At 44.2% G+C, this 15,526-nt stretch overlaps 2 protein-coding genes across 2 annotated transcripts; one reads left to right on the top strand and one right to left on the bottom strand.

The window, feature by feature from the left end:
• The first annotated feature begins 2,969 nt into the window (after positions 1-2,969).
• LOC125522789 (uncharacterized) lies at positions 2,970-5,473 on the top strand. The gene is made up of 3 exons (XM_048687821.2): positions 2,970-4,276; positions 4,741-4,848; positions 5,172-5,473. Exon 1 carries the CDS (start codon positions 2,985-2,987, stop codon positions 4,029-4,031), a length of 1,047 nt encoding a protein of 348 aa, XP_048543778.2. The 5' UTR covers positions 2,970-2,984; the 3' UTR covers positions 4,032-4,276; positions 4,741-4,848; positions 5,172-5,473.
• A 4,094-nt stretch (positions 5,474-9,567) lies between these two features.
• Positions 9,568-14,794, bottom strand: LOC125531980 (putative anion transporter 2, chloroplastic). Its single transcript, XM_048696166.2, has 7 exons — positions 14,370-14,794; positions 11,240-11,473; positions 10,517-10,865; positions 10,388-10,432; positions 10,014-10,298; positions 9,856-9,889; positions 9,568-9,740 (listed from the first exon to the last, which is right to left on the bottom strand). Exons 1-7 carry the CDS (start codon positions 14,792-14,794, stop codon positions 9,568-9,570), a joined length of 1,545 nt encoding a protein of 514 aa, XP_048552123.2.
• Positions 14,795-15,526: the final 732 nt, after the last annotated feature.

Raw genomic sequence — 15,526 nt, 5'->3', positions numbered from 1 at the left:
CATCTAGAGTGCTCGCTTGCCTAGCACACAGATGGGCGGAGGTGTTTGCTAATCTAGAAACATGCTGAACAACAAAAGAAGTAAAAGACAAGGCATGCTCCCCTATTTCATCTGAGATAGGCGCCACTACTGTCCGAGAAGATTGACGCAAATTCCAGAAGTTGACAAGGTCTTCGCAGTCAGTTTCCATGATGATTTTGGAGAAACCTCGCAGCTTTGCAAACAGGACACCGTCTCGCAAAGCGAGAGCTTCAGCAATTAGAGGATCTGAGATCCCATTGTATGGTTTACACCAAGCTGCCAAGAACGCAGAGCGAGTTCTCGCGACTGCTCCACCACCACCCCGACGAGCATCCATAGCTATGCTACCATCGGTATTAATCTTCACCCAGTTCTCATCCGGGGGACGCCAGCCATGGCCAGGCAGAATCCGAGCATGCTCACGTGGAATATCAAGTAAAGCAAGTGCATCGCGGGTCATGATCATGGACTGAACAGGGCTGGTAGCTCCTTTGTCATGTGTGATGTTATTGCGGGAGGTCCAGATAGCCCACATGATGGAGACCAACTTTGCCCTTTCCGATTCAGAGAAGCGAGGATCACATAAAATGTCCTTCTTCCAAGTAAGAGGATGTAGGTCCGGTCGTTTGATTTGCAACCACTCTGGCGCCTCATCCCAGAATTTCCTTGCATGAGAACAGTGCATGAGAGCATGCATCAAGGTCTCATCAGTGTGCATGCATAACTTGCATGTGCTTTCAGTAGACATGTGGCGATGCTTTAGCAAGGATTCAACTGGTAGAATTCCTCGCAGCACTCGCCACCAAAACACTTGTACCTTAGGCATTACTTGGAGTTTCCACAACCGAGACCACAACTGTTTTTCTATCTCTGAGGTTTCCGTATGCGTCCCTTCCTCTAGAGCTTTATGCTCGTTCTGATTCACAAGAGAGCGATACGCAGATTTTACAGTGTAGGTCCCAGACTTCTCAAACGCCCAGGCCAATATATCTTCATGTCCACCCGTTTTGATCGGTATATTTAGGATTGCATCTGCATCAGGGGGAATGAATATTTGTCTGATAACATCGACTTTCCACATACCAATATCATCATCAATTAAGTCTGACACCAAACTTACTTGTGCATTACCGATTCTAGTAGGTATCATGGCCACAGTACTGGGAATCCACTTATCCTCCCATATGGAAATCGTCGTTCCAGTACCAACACGCTTTATCAGACCGGTCTGCAGGGCTTTCCTTCCCTCGATAACTGCTCGCCAAGTAGCTGAGGAACTTTTAGGCGCTGTCGCTTGCATAAAATCGGTGAACAGAAAGTATCTCCCTTTCAGTACCCGAGCACACAGAGAATTAGGTTCTGTCATCAACCTCCAGCCATGCTTGCCTAACAAGGCTAGGTTGAACAGTTCTAGGTCCCGGAATCCCATTCCTCCACTGATTTTCGGTTGTGACATTGCATCCCAGGCCAACCAATGCATAGATCGGCGATCTAAGGATGAACTCCACCAGTATTTTGCCATAAGCGACACCAAGCTTTTACACACCTTCTTCGTCAATTTGAAACAGGACATGCTAAAGGTTGGTATATCTTGTGCCACAGTTTTTAATCTAACTTCTCTTCCCGCACAAGAAATCATGTGTTCTGAGCCTCCTTGGAGCTTGCTACCGATTCTCTCTCGAATATGATTAAAAGTGCCACTCGTAATCCGCCCCACTGCAGTGGGAAGACCCAGATATCGTTCGCTGAATGCCTCAACCGAGATATTCAGAATTTGCTTTAGCCTTTGACGGGTTGTAGCAGGAGTATTCGGGCTAAAATAAATTGAACTCTTTTCCTTGTTTATTGCTTGACCCGAACATTCCCCATAAATCCGCAAAATATATCATTCAGCCGGTGGCCACTTTGTTCCAATGCTTGCATAAAAATTAAGCTGTCATCTGCGAAGAGTAAGTGGTTTATCCATGGCGACCGATAACTCACTCGAATCCCTCTATCCACTTGAGCCCCCCCATAATTATTCAGCAAGGACGTAAACCCCTCGGCACACAAGAGGAAGAGGTATGACGATATAGGATCACCTTGCCTTAAACCACATGAAGGGGTGAAGAAAGGCAGCAGTTCGCCATTAACCCGAATAGAAAATCTCACTGATGTCACACACTTCAGGACCAATCTCACGAACTCTGCACCGAAACCCAATCTCAACATGATTGACTCGAGATAGTGCCATTCCACCCGGTCGTACGCCTTCATCATGTCTAATTTCACTGCACACACTGCATTTGCCCCCTTCTTCCGTCTCCTCATAGCATGCACAACGCCTTGAGCCTTAGCTTCAACTCCCACCCATCGTTACTAGTTGTTTGGCATAACGACAATGCAGTCGGGCAGCTAAAGACATTAAGGACATAGGCATTGTACATATGTTGGAAATTTTCAACATGCCCGAGAAAGTTTGGGAACAGCGCAATGGCCTCGTTCCCTTGGTCGAGAGAATGCCACCATTTTCAACTGCGATGATGCCCTCTGGGCCGGTGTCCTGCTGCGCTAGCCTTAAGCGGCGCGGCCCACAATGAAGCCTCGCCAACAGGCCTGGGCCGTATCCGCTGGGATAAAACAACGACACGAGAGAGAGACAGCCCCAATGGCCCCATTCATCCGGCTTCCCCCACTACACTACCCAGGCCTCGAGCTCTCCCTCACAAAAAAACCTAGGGTCTGTTTGGATTGGATCCCAGAGCCGCCATGCCAAAAAATTGGTCGTTGACTGAGTGGTCGCTATGCGATTGGATGGACGCCGATTCTTTGGCGTGCCCGGGCTAGCTCCACATCTCAGTTCAATTCCACGCCAGTCATTTGGCGAGAAGCAGACGGCCGATTGCTCTGCCAAAATTTTGGTGCCCCCATGATTGGCAGGGTTGGCTCGGGCAGCATCCAAACAGGCCACTAGGTCTCGAGCCATGGCGCCGCCGGCGGCGGCGGCGAAATGCCCGACCACCGTGCTCGATCTCGACGACGACCTCCTCCGCGAGGTGTTCCTCCGCCTCCCCGGCCTCCCGAGCCTCGTCCGCGCCGCCCTCTCCTGCCGCACCTTCCTCTCCGCGGTCCGTTCCTCCCCCGCCTTCCGCCGCAGCTTCCGGGCTCTCCACCCGTCTCCCTTCGTCGGCCTCTTCGTCCAGCGCAGAGGCTTCAAGCCCGAGGCCTCCTCTTTCCACGCCCACCACAGCCGCCCTGACCCGGACTTCGAGGCCGCTGCCCGCGGCGGCGATTTCTCCCTCACCGCCCTCCCACTCCCAGACGCCGACGGCGACGAGGAGAACGACGAGGATTTGGAGGAGGACGGCGATGTGGAGGAGGAGGAGGAGTACGAGGAAGACGACGACGAGGATGAGGAGGTGGCCTCGCCCGTGTGGCAGATTGAGCGGTGCTGCGACGGCTACGTAGTCCTCTTCAACCGGAGGGCCAAGCAGATCACTGCCTACAACCCTCTCACCCGGGCGCTGCATCTCTACCCCTCGCCGCCCCGCCTCTTCTCCGACGCCACTAACTTCGAGTTCCACGTCATCTCCTCCCAAGAGGACCCCGGCGCACCACCCCGCGTGCTGTGTTTCGCTTTCGACTTCTTTGAGTTCTTTCAGGCCAAGGCGGTCGTGCACATCATCTCGCCGGACAGCAGCGTCAAGTCCAAGTGCCGCAAGTTCCCTGGCACTGGGAGCGGGGTCACCGGCAAGATGGTGAATGGGTCCGTCTATTGGACGCACGTGGGGAAACCTTACATCACCATGCTCGACACCGCGACGCTGAAGTTCACTAGAATGGATCTGCCGCCGCTCTTGGCGGATCAGGAAGGCCCTGAGTGTGCTTTGTGTTTGGTAATACCAAGGATGGGAGGCCCTGTATCGTTTACCCAGATTTTTGCTCGCTTGATGTTTTCTTCTGGAGACGCGAGGATGAGTTTTATGACGATGGTCGCAATTACTGGATGCTGGACCACACATTACCCCTGAAAACGATTCGCCAGTTCGTTAAGTTCTCAGAAGGAGATGATGAATTTATCATTGTGCGGCTTATGGATGTTATCGATGGAGTCATGTACCTGCGTACTGAGTATGACGGGTGTACCGAGGCTCCTCAGTTGTTGCTATCCTTTTGTCTCGAAACAGCGGAGCTGAAAATGATCTGTGAAGATTATCACAAGCCTATCTGTCCCTACATCATGGCGTGGCCTCCTTCTTTGGTACAAAATGACAAGGTGAGCCCATGCGTATACAGTTTCTTTCCACGCTTGAAATCAGATTCTACGCAATTTTTATTTACCTGAGAGCATTGAATTAATGGATTATGTGGGAATCTGCTATCCATTTTACTGTATATGATTCCATTTTGCAATTCTAGTTCACTTGAAATACTCGATCCTATAATGTCTAATACTCTTTGACAGTGCTATATCTGAGATGGACAATTCTATCCTGACAGTGTGCACATATGAATATGATATATCATATCCTTATGGCACTATGGTTTGTTATTCTGTGTTTGATATAAGAAGCACTTGAGTTCCCTAGAGCAGAAATTCAAAATTAGTCATGTAAAGGAATCCATTGGTGAAAGATTATATGTCGATTGAGCTAACATCGATGGATCTTAATTCAGACTTGAAACACAATAGTTGTTTTGGGTTGTTCACAATACTTACATCAGCTGTTAATTCTTTAGGGTCCCTGTTCAAAAGATGAAGCTTTGTCTACCCCAGGATCTGAAGGAAGTGATGTGAAGGCCGGGGGTGGCCCAACAGAGCCTGCATCTGTTGCCAGAGCATAATAGGTAACAATGTGGACCGAAGGTTATATATAAATCCAGAATGTGGATGGTTTGCATAACTTAGGATAGTAAATGTTGATTCTGTTTTCCATAACCTTGCATCTTCAAACTTTCTAGAATGCACCTGAGATGATCTTTTTGTCGCTTTACTTTTTTGACAATGCTAACATTTGGATGCTACCTTTCGGATGCATGAAAGCCTGCTATTCCTAGCTTTTAAATTAGCCTAATATTTAAATATTTTAGGATTAGATGGTAGACTTGACTTAGATTTCCAATGCACTATACTGATGAATGATGCACACTTGTTTATCTTCTTTTTGTAGGATTACTTCGAGACTTTGTGAGATGGTGGTCTTTTGGCGATGCTGATGCATGATGACTCAAGCAATATGTTGATACTTTGAAGATTGAAATCCTGATACCCTTGTTTTATCTTAATGTGCCTTCTGCGTATGCAGTATTCTGGAACTTTAGACCTACTTGAGCCTCCTTCGACCTTAGTTGATTTTGTCACTCGAGATTATGAACAGCATGGTAATTTGAAGTTTTAAGCCTTGTTGCTGCTGGTTTGGTGTATACTGGATTTCTGGGTTGATATATGTCCAGTCTTACTGCTGCTAGTTAATTCTTGTTGAGGATTTTCTTTGCCAATGATCTGCATGCATGGATCATGTGTGGTAATTTTGCATGCTGCGCGCTGACGCCTTCTATCCTCAGTGTTGCAAACCAATTGAGCAAAAAAGCCTTAGCCTTGTATTGTGTAGCACTATCTGGCTGAGCTAGTCTGTTTGGACTCAAATCCACCCTCAGTCGACTCATTTTCTCATATGGTGCGCCTACTAATGCTGAATGCACAGTGATTTTACAATACAGTTCATATGATCATACGAGTTTATGATCATGATTGAAGTACCTGCACCAGTGTTAGTGATTGCATTGCTGAACTTACGACTAAGATAAATTCAGATTCTCATGTTGTGAGGCAACTTCAAAGATCTTGATTGATGATTTACAATTTTTTTTCCACAAGAAGATATATGAATATTTATTTTTCCGTTGCAACGCACAAGCATATTTCATATTTAATCAAAAAGTAACAGAATGTTTTATGAAGCCTGGAGACTCCAGAAACCAAACATGTCGACCGGGAGCTAAATCAAGCGAAAATCTAGCAACACTATGGGCATAACCATTAGATTCTCTACCCTCAAACTTAGAAACAACGTTGTTTAAAGACAGTTTCAACCTCTGATCTTTCTAATGATCGTAGCATTTTCATCTAGAGACCTTTCAAGAATACTTTGACAACACCAGCATAGTCCCAAGCGATTGTCAGGCCAACTCCACCGTGCGACCCTAAACGGACGTCTGTTTTGTCCGGATTCTGTCCCTTTGGGTAGGGATTTGAGGTCGTGTCCGGGCGTGTCCTGGGATGCGGTGGTCGTGCGTCCAGCGCGCGGCCGCAATCTTTTGCCCCATCCTGTCCGCGTCTATTTAAAAAAAAGCGACGTTTCAAATGCCAAGCCTCAGTTCACGACCCCAGTTCATCACGCCGGCAACAAAGCCAGCGGCCTACACATCAATCGCCGGCATCGGCGAGCGGCCGGCAACACAGCCAGCCTCCAAAATGAATAATAGTCCTCGCCGGCAACACAGCCAGCGGTCGGCAACACAGCCGGCCTCCAAAATGAATGTTTTCTTGGCGGCACACTGCCAGCGGCCCAGCGGGCGGGCGGCATCCATGCCAGCCTTCAAAAAGAACGGCCACGCCGATCAGACGTCCTAGTTCAGTCCTTCGGCGTCGAGTATCTCCTTCTGCCTGGCCTCGAACCAGGCCCTCGTCTTGTCGCTCATCTTCGACAAGGCCACGCTCATGATCGCAAGCATGAGGATGGCGTGCGCTTTATTGACGAGGTCCTCCTTCTCGTCGACAGCGGCCTTGCGCCGCGCGGCCTCCAGCTCCTCGCGCTGGGTGGCGAACTTGGCCGCGGCGGCATTGACCTTGACGACCGCTCTCCGTTCCCTCCTCTTCGCCGAATCCGCGTCCAACTTGGCGATCTCCTCCGGCGTGCACTCCGACCGCGGCTTCCTTGGCGCCTTCTTCACAGGGCAGGTCGACGGCCAGGCCGCCGGAACTCGGCGGGGCGTCGGCCATGGACGAGGGAGAGAGGGGGCGGCGGGAGGGACGTGGGAGGGTTTGGGGGAAATGACGCCAAATGGGCGTGGGGGGGGGGGGGTTGGTTTCTCCCACCGACAGGCGGGCCAGGGGAGGACAAGCGCGCGCGTCCCGCCCGTCCGCGCGCTGTCCGTTTCACCCCAAAACAGACGCAAACTTGGGCCGGAGATGGATCGAAAGCAGACAGAAAGCGGACAAAAGTCCGTTTACGCTCGCGCGCTGGGCCGTCTCGTCTGTCCCTTTTACCCCAAACGAAGGGGGACGGACAGGATAGGGTCGCGCGGTGGAGTTGGCCTCATTGAACTCAAGCCTAAATCTTTGGCCAAGCGGATCACCTCCCTGGAAGCTATGGCTTCAATTGTAGCCGGTTCCACTGCTCCATTAGTGACTAGCACTTATGCGGCCATGAACTGTCCCTCTTCTATACGGAAAATCGCAGCAGCTGAACTCCTCATCTCTTCTGATAAAGTCCATCTACTCCATTAGTGACCAGGACCGATGCGCCCATGAATTGTGCTTCCTCTCTTTCCGAAAAAATATGTGCTTCCACGAGAAGCAAATTTGTACTTCTTGTGAAAGCACAGTTTTCTCATAGAAGCACAACTGTGTTTCTAGTGAAAGCTAATCTTGAAGCCTAGATTATTTTTCTCTTTTCGAGAAACATAGTAGTGCTTCTCACGAAAATGAATCTGTACTTCTACAAGAAGCAAATATGTGTTTCTTGTGACAAAATGGTGATTTTCAAATAGTGAACAATACATGAACTGTTCACCTTTCCAAAATCACGATTTTATCATTGTAAAACCTGGCGAGAGGCAGAAGCTGCAGGACGCTGGCTACTTCATCATGGGAAACATATGCGACCAGTGGAGCGACATCCTCTGCGCGCCCGAGGGCGCTCGCACCTTCAAGGTGCCCGACCCCATGTACTACATCGGCTGGGCCTACAGCCATCGATTGCTCGTGGTCTGTTGTTGTTGTCTGGTTAGTTTCCTCAGTTGGGATCAATTGCTACTATCAATAAGACGTACGGGGAGGAGTCACTGCATGTTGCTCAATCAATGGATCCATGGCTGCTTGTTTTCTTTTTCTTTTTTTCGAGAAATTCATGGGATATTGTTGCTTGATGTGTGGTACGTCTGTCATAGTTTGGATCATGTACAATTGCATGGCATAGCGATCTTTTGATGGTTATGCTTAAGGTACTAGCACTAGGTAATAGAATATTGGAAGTGTTTAGCTGCCTGCATATAACTCCTCATGTTTGTAACAATTATTTGATGTCAGGGGTAGGTGACAATCTAGGATTAGTGCTTGCTCCAAGAGATTGAGGAACTAAGGTCTTCAACAATTTTTTCGCCTCTTTTGATTGTAAACTTCTCCGAATATTTGTTCTCAAACCTTTCCTGAGCCAAATGAAAGCATTGGACTTCTTGATAACCTCGATTGTACAGTCTGAATTTCACTTCATATTGCACCGGTTTTACATCAACTTCTCACAAATACTCATTGATAATAGAGTAGCAGGATAAAAGGTATATTGTCATCCCGCAAGTAGATTTTACTGCTTAATTTTCTGCATTTTCTCTCTCCATATATTGTAGTTACATGACCATGAGCTGTAACTTGCAGCTGATTATGCATGCTTCGTTCCAGCTGTAACTTTGAACTAATCATGTATGGTTCACATTTCTCGACTCACACATTAAACATGCCTCAAAATGTTCAAAAATGAAAATGCAATGGTGGACCCTCACGAATATGAAGCGGCGCAGGGAAGCGCGCTAACGCTTCTAATAACACAAGCATTCAGAAAGGGTTGAGGTGGGTGTGTGGGGCTACAAGATAATTTTCCTGACACTGAAGCCCAACAATGTATATCAGATAGTGAGGAGGGTGCTTGGTGTTATTCTTTTCAGGAATACGTAACGTATCATTGCATTGATAGAAGTTAGAATGAGTACAACAGGTGGTACAATAACTGTTTACTTTATCGAGATAATATTTTGGCTGACATGAAATTTTTCAGTTGTTTCGTACTGCATTCTGTGTCCTTATATATGACTCGTCAAACTCCCGGGTTGATCGTTTTGCTTTGCAGACCGGCATGGGATAATCAAAGTAGAAAGTTCCAACACCAGCAATAGTTTCTTGAACGTGACGACCATTGCTTACTCATCCAACAATGTTGTTTGCTGCAGAAGCAACCATGCAACAAATGACTGGATACCATCCTCTGAAACAGTATGATATCAAAATCATGTGAATTTAACCAAACACCAAGCTACTGATCTGAAAGAAGCCGCCATGGTACCTTTTCTTACTACTAAAAGAGAAAGATAGTTTTGTTAAAGAGATCACCGCATTCCATACTTTTTCCACCGATACAAAGCCACCATGGTTGCGCTCAGTCTTATATGAATCAGCCGACCAATCAATCTTAATTTTATTCGTTTCTTTGCTCTGCACGGCGGGCGCAGACAGACATTTTACAAGATGTAATTGTACATTTGACATCATAAACGGAAAAACTAATTTTCAGCTCAGTCAAAAATCAGGTCTCCTGTCGCATAGATGTTGTAGAAGACGATGGCGCTGAAATAGAGCACCGCCGTTAGGGTGAGGAAGGCCTGGAAAGATCCCAGCCACTGGATGAAGTATCCTGCTCCTACCGTGCTAACTATGGCAGCCACCGTTCCGATGCCGTTCGTCAGTCCTGTTCAAGCAGGACAAGAGATGCCAGATATAAGGGCTGAACAATAAATTCATCAATGCAGCAAAATATGGATCTTGTTGTCTACTGATGCTATCAAAAAGGTTTGTGAACATACCATGTAGGGATCCATCGTATGTAGGGGCAATGTCCTGATGGAAAATAATGGAAACACATTCAGATTGTTAATGGAGCTACTGATCCGAAAGAAGAACAGGCACTGGGTAGAGATGATATGATCAGGATACGATATGAGGAAACATGAACAGTAGTTACCTGTATATTACAGAAGTAACCAGCTTGACTGCAGGAATTCAAACCCAAGGCGGCGGTCATGATAACTGCCGCAACCGACGGTGTTTGGGCAAATCTTAAACATAGCAATGACACACCTGGCCCAATAAAACCAATTGACTGCATAATTTTCCGGACTCGCCCAATAGATAAGCCGGATTTGATAATTAAATCTGCAGAAGCTCCTGCAACATATCCTGATAGAGCCATGACGCCCCAAGGTATGGCGCTAAACCATGCAACTTGTTTCAAATTCACATTATATACCTGTTTGGGATAATTGTAAGAAACAACAACATATGGTAGAGTTGTAAGGCAGACCTATTAGAATGATTTTAGAAGCTTAGATGACATACCGTTTTGAAGTACACCGGCATCCATGATAGTAGGACAAAATAGCCCTGCATGGTATTTGAATTTGCAGATGTTAATATCTATAGACATAGTTTCACAAAATATTAATTCTGCTGGTCAGTCATTCATACCCACTTATTTATAACATCAGCTATAATGATGGCCCACATTTCCATCTTTGAGAACACTTGTCTTAAGGATGGTGATTTGCTGCCTTTGACTTTTGATTTACTTCGTCCAGCCAGAATAAGTTGCAGCTCAGATTTTCTTATAGTGCGGCTGTCTATAGGGTCACTTTCTACATTCAACAGCCATACAGAGATCCACAAGTAACCAAGTGATGCGAAGAAGGCAAATGTTCCGGCGAGGCCTATATGTGACATGATGATCGGTGTTGCTAGGAAGCTTACGACATTCCCAAGATGGAATCCTCCCATGGAAAGGCCGACAGCAGTGGCACGTTCATGTGTTGGGAACCACCTGTTTCATGTTCAAAAATGAAATTAAGAGCCTGAACTGGAGCTGCGTTTGGCTGCATATATAAATATATGTAGTGGATTTTTTTTCTAGATTCTGTAAGGAGAATTCGTTACTGATATCGGTGAAAAAGAACATTGCCTGGCATACCCGAAAGTATAACCATGAGACAAAGAATACTTGTAGGCACAGCTAAACTAATTCTTCTAGCACCCTATGTTTTAAGTTTTAACTATAGTGAATACTACTGTGATTGATCTCAAAAAAGTAACAAAAGAAAGTATTTCGCTTATGCTGCTCCAAGTGTTGCTGGAGGTTACTGCTTCTGTCTGCTCCTCTTTAGGCATCTAAGTTAATGGGTGATATGAGCTACTTACTTTGGTAAGAGAGTGCTCATTGTCGGGAATGCGACACCTTGTGCAAGGCCAAAGAGCACGCGTATAGCAAGCAACATGATGGCGGATTGAGAGGCAGCCCATGGAGTGAGGAAAGTGGCCAAGGACCAGAGTGCAGCAGCACCCGCCATCACCTTCTTCCCTCCGTATCTGTCAGCCAAAGCTCCTCCAGCCATGGATGATAAAACATAGCCCCATAGATATGATGACTGCAACAATACAGTAGTGGGTGAAATTTAATCTCGAGCCATTCAATTTGAACATCATTAATCATGCATGATATGACAGTAAGAGGGTAGATATATAGGTTGTGTTTGTTTTGGCTTAGCTAGGTGCTCATGGATATCAACAATTTGCTGTGTTTGTTCTTGTAGGCTTAAGTATATTTGAATCTCCAACCACAATATACATCAAGCAATGAACTCAACAATGGTTGGAACCTGCCCATTTTGTTGTTACTACTTGCTTAATGTCAGATCGAAAGGACCTTTACTTCACTTTGTGCTCATGTTCAACAGTTGAGGTGTAAATTAACAGGGCGTGACTAGGAGTCAGTTGACTGAATTTACAATTTCGGTCAGTCACTTTTTTTTCCGTCCACATCAGCGGCACAGGCATTTGGCTCGACCAGCTACTGGGCTGTGGCAGGTGCTTTTGTTATGTTGCTTCGTCCCACCGAGCGCATGCGTGCGTGTTGCATGATGTGTGCAGGGAATGCATGCTAGCTAGCTAGCTTGCTTGCTTGGAGTACATTAAAGCACAGCCACACCACGTTCCAGTAGATTTAGACAATAAAACTACTTTACGTTGGTAAATACCACCTCTATACCGAATAATGTCAGCATGGCACTATGAGCCTGTTGTTGTTTTTTCAATTTCGAAGAAACGAACTTATACAGCTCAAAATTTCACGCATACAATGTAGTATATCATGCGCATTTGCATAAAAAAAATCATGTTTGTACACGAGAGATACAAATGAGAAAATTTGCACACAATTTACACAAAATTTGCACATGCTCATAATATGTAAAATAAGCAATGCGACATAAAACACAAGCAAAATGTTCTTAGAATATCATGACTTTTTTATTACCATCATTTTAATTATTGTGGGATGTTAACCTGATAACCAAAAGAAGACAAAAGACCCAGTCACCTAAATTTCAGATAGTTGTCATGGTGCCACCTTAAAGAATAAATGAATAAAGATCAACAAAAACAAATGTGAAGTTTTCTAAGAAAAAAATAAAACAAATAATGGCCAAATTTGCACACAGTTTACAAAAAAATTGCACATGTTAATAAACTGCAAAATAAGCAATGCGGCATAAAACACAAGCAAAATATTTTCAAAATATTCTTAGAATATCACAATTTTCTTAATTACCATCATTTTAATTATTGTGAGTTGTTAACCGGATAACCAAAAGAAGAAAAAGACTAGGTCACCTAAATGTCGGACAGTTATCATGGTGCCACCTTAAAGAATAAATGAAAGAAAGAATGAATTAGTGGAACTTGTATTACCCTTTCAGAAGAAATGAAATAAAATAGAAACTAAAAAATCAAAATAATAAAGTTTTCTAAGAAAGAATGAATAAGTGGGATTGGTATAACCCTTTCAAGAGAAAGACAATGAAAAAAGACTATAAAAATCAAAAGAATAAAGTTTTCTAAGAAACACTAAATTAGTTGCATTGGTACTACCCTTCCAAAAGAAAAGAAACAAGAAAAATATTAAAATAGTTCAGTTTTATATGGAAGACAAAATTTGTGGTATTGGTATTACCCAGGAGTAGCACACAATTTACACATGAATTGCGCTTTGTTATAATATGCAAAAATAACATATAATAGTGAAATATTCGCAATAAAAGAAATTTCCTAAGGAAGAATGAAATAGTAGCACCGGAGTTACAAATAAATAAGAAATAAATTAAAAAACGAAATGAAAAATAAAATAATGAAGTTTTTCTACGAAAGAATGAATTAGAGGCCTCGGTATTATCATTTAAGAAGAAATAAAATAAAATAAAAAACAAATAAAAACCAAAATAATGAAGTTTTCTTAGAAATAATGAATTAGTGACATTGGTATTACCATTTAAAAATAACGAAAACAAAAAAAATGAGAAATTTGCACACAATTTACATAGAAATTGAATTTTTATAATATGCAAGAAAGGTACATAATAGTATCATTCTCACTAGAAAGAAAGCCTAAGGAGACATTGATATTATCCTTTAATAAGAAAGAAAAATAAATAAAAAAATGGTAAATTTGCGTACATTTACAGAGAAATTGCACTTTGTTATAATATGCAAGAATAAGTATATGATAGTAGAACTCTCGCAAAAAAGAAAGTTTCATAAGAAGGAATGAATTAGTTACATTGGTATTACCATCAAAAAAAGAAAGAAAATGAAACAAACACTAAATCAAAAACAAAATAATGAAGTTTTGTAAGAAAAAATGGATTAGTGGTTTTGGTATTACCCTTCAGAAAGGATATGAAATAACTACTAAAAACGAAATAATGAAGTTTTGTAAGTAAGCATGAATTAGTTTTGATATTACCCTTTATAAGAAGAAAGAAATTATAAAATAATCAAACAATAACAAAATTTACACACAATATATACAAAAAAATTGCTTTCAATAATACGCAAGAATATGCATATGGTAGTGGAATTTTCACAGAAAATACAATTATAATGAAATCACGCTATTTTAATAGTATGTAAGAAATAAGCACATAATAGTGCATTTTTCACAGAATTACAATTTACACGTATTATAAATTACATACGTTTGTACATTCTGTATTCACCCAACATTTAAAATATACCCATAAAACCGAAAAAAAACAGAAGAAAAAAACGCCCACAAACAGCCTAATAAGAAAACACACAACAGGCTTCAGCCCAACAAGAAATCGACTGACCCAAAATAGGGGTCAATAAAAAATGTCCAGCCCAATACAAGACAGCATACACAATAGGAAAAAAGAACTAGCACGCATCTTGGAGCAGCAATCAACGGCTAAAAAATCGACTAACCCAAAATCTAAAACTCAGTCAGCTGACATGTAGCTAAAGTGAAATTAACATGGCAACAATGGCGACGGACATGACGACCCGGTCGGCGTTGCAGAGCAGCATGACGGCTGCCACGAGTGCCACCAGCTTGGCCCGCTCGGGCAGCGCCGGCAGGCTGGGCACGGCAGCGGCGACCGCCCCATGGGAGACCCCCTCCATGGCGCTGCAGGTGGGTACCACCTCCCCCCCGCCCCTCCTCCTCGCTCTCCCGCCATCTCCAACCATACCAGCAACGCCATTGACCCTGCCGCTGCTACTGACGGCATAGCCGACACCTTTGCCGCAGCCATCCGCGGCCGAGCCTGATGAAGAGGAAGAATCAGCGGATATCTGCAGCCTTGTCGGCTCCAAGGTGGTCGCCCCGACCCTGGCGGATCTGTTCCTGGCCGGGCCAGCGGCCGGCTTGATGGACACGCATGATCTCACTGACGCCATGATCCGCGCGAGGAGGGAACTGAAGCTGACTGAGCGTGCTCAGAGAGGCGCGGCAGAGATCAGAAGATGCTTGGTGCAGGCCATGGTAATTAAGGAGTACGAGGAAGTCAGAAGGCAAGTGGTATATATATGTGCATAATTGATCAACTGGGTTGGTTGGTGGTATAAATTTAGGACCTTGGTCACGGATCCCAGAAGATCTCTACTCGGATTTCAGATTTGATAGCTTTCTCCAAGGTTTAATTTCATTTCACTTTTCAGTCTCACTTGCTACCATTCTCTCTTTCATCTTGGTTTTTTTGCCTCATCTTTCACGGTTCTATTTGACTGGTTTATTTTTGCCTCCGTCCCACCAACCTCATTCACTTGATCTTTTTCCCTCCCATTAAAAACCAGATCTCTACTTCTAAAGGGCGATTTGAAAACTTCCTCTCCACGGTTTAATTTTGTCTTTGTTTTTGCGCCTCATATCCCAACACCATCTATTTCATTTGGGGTTTTTTCGCTTCACCTCCCACCATCCTCTCCCACTGGTTTATTTTCATTTCACCTCCCACCAACCCCTTTCACTGGATTTTTCTCCCTCCCATTAAAAAAAATCAAATTTTATTAAAGGACGAGATCTTGTTTCATACTTGATTTGCGATGTGCTGATTTAATTCAATAATGTGAATAATAGGTAATTAATAATTCAGAAATCACACCGTACATGTGAAATCACCTTTGAAAATA

This window comes from Triticum urartu, chromosome 7A, assembly GCF_056163025.1.
Source record: "Triticum urartu cultivar PI428250 chromosome 7A, HENAU_Tu73, whole genome shotgun sequence".
Taxonomy (NCBI): Eukaryota; Viridiplantae; Streptophyta; class Magnoliopsida; order Poales; family Poaceae; genus Triticum; species Triticum urartu.
Note: the sequence above shows the minus strand (reverse complement) of the source record. Positions and strands in the feature narration are given on the sequence as shown.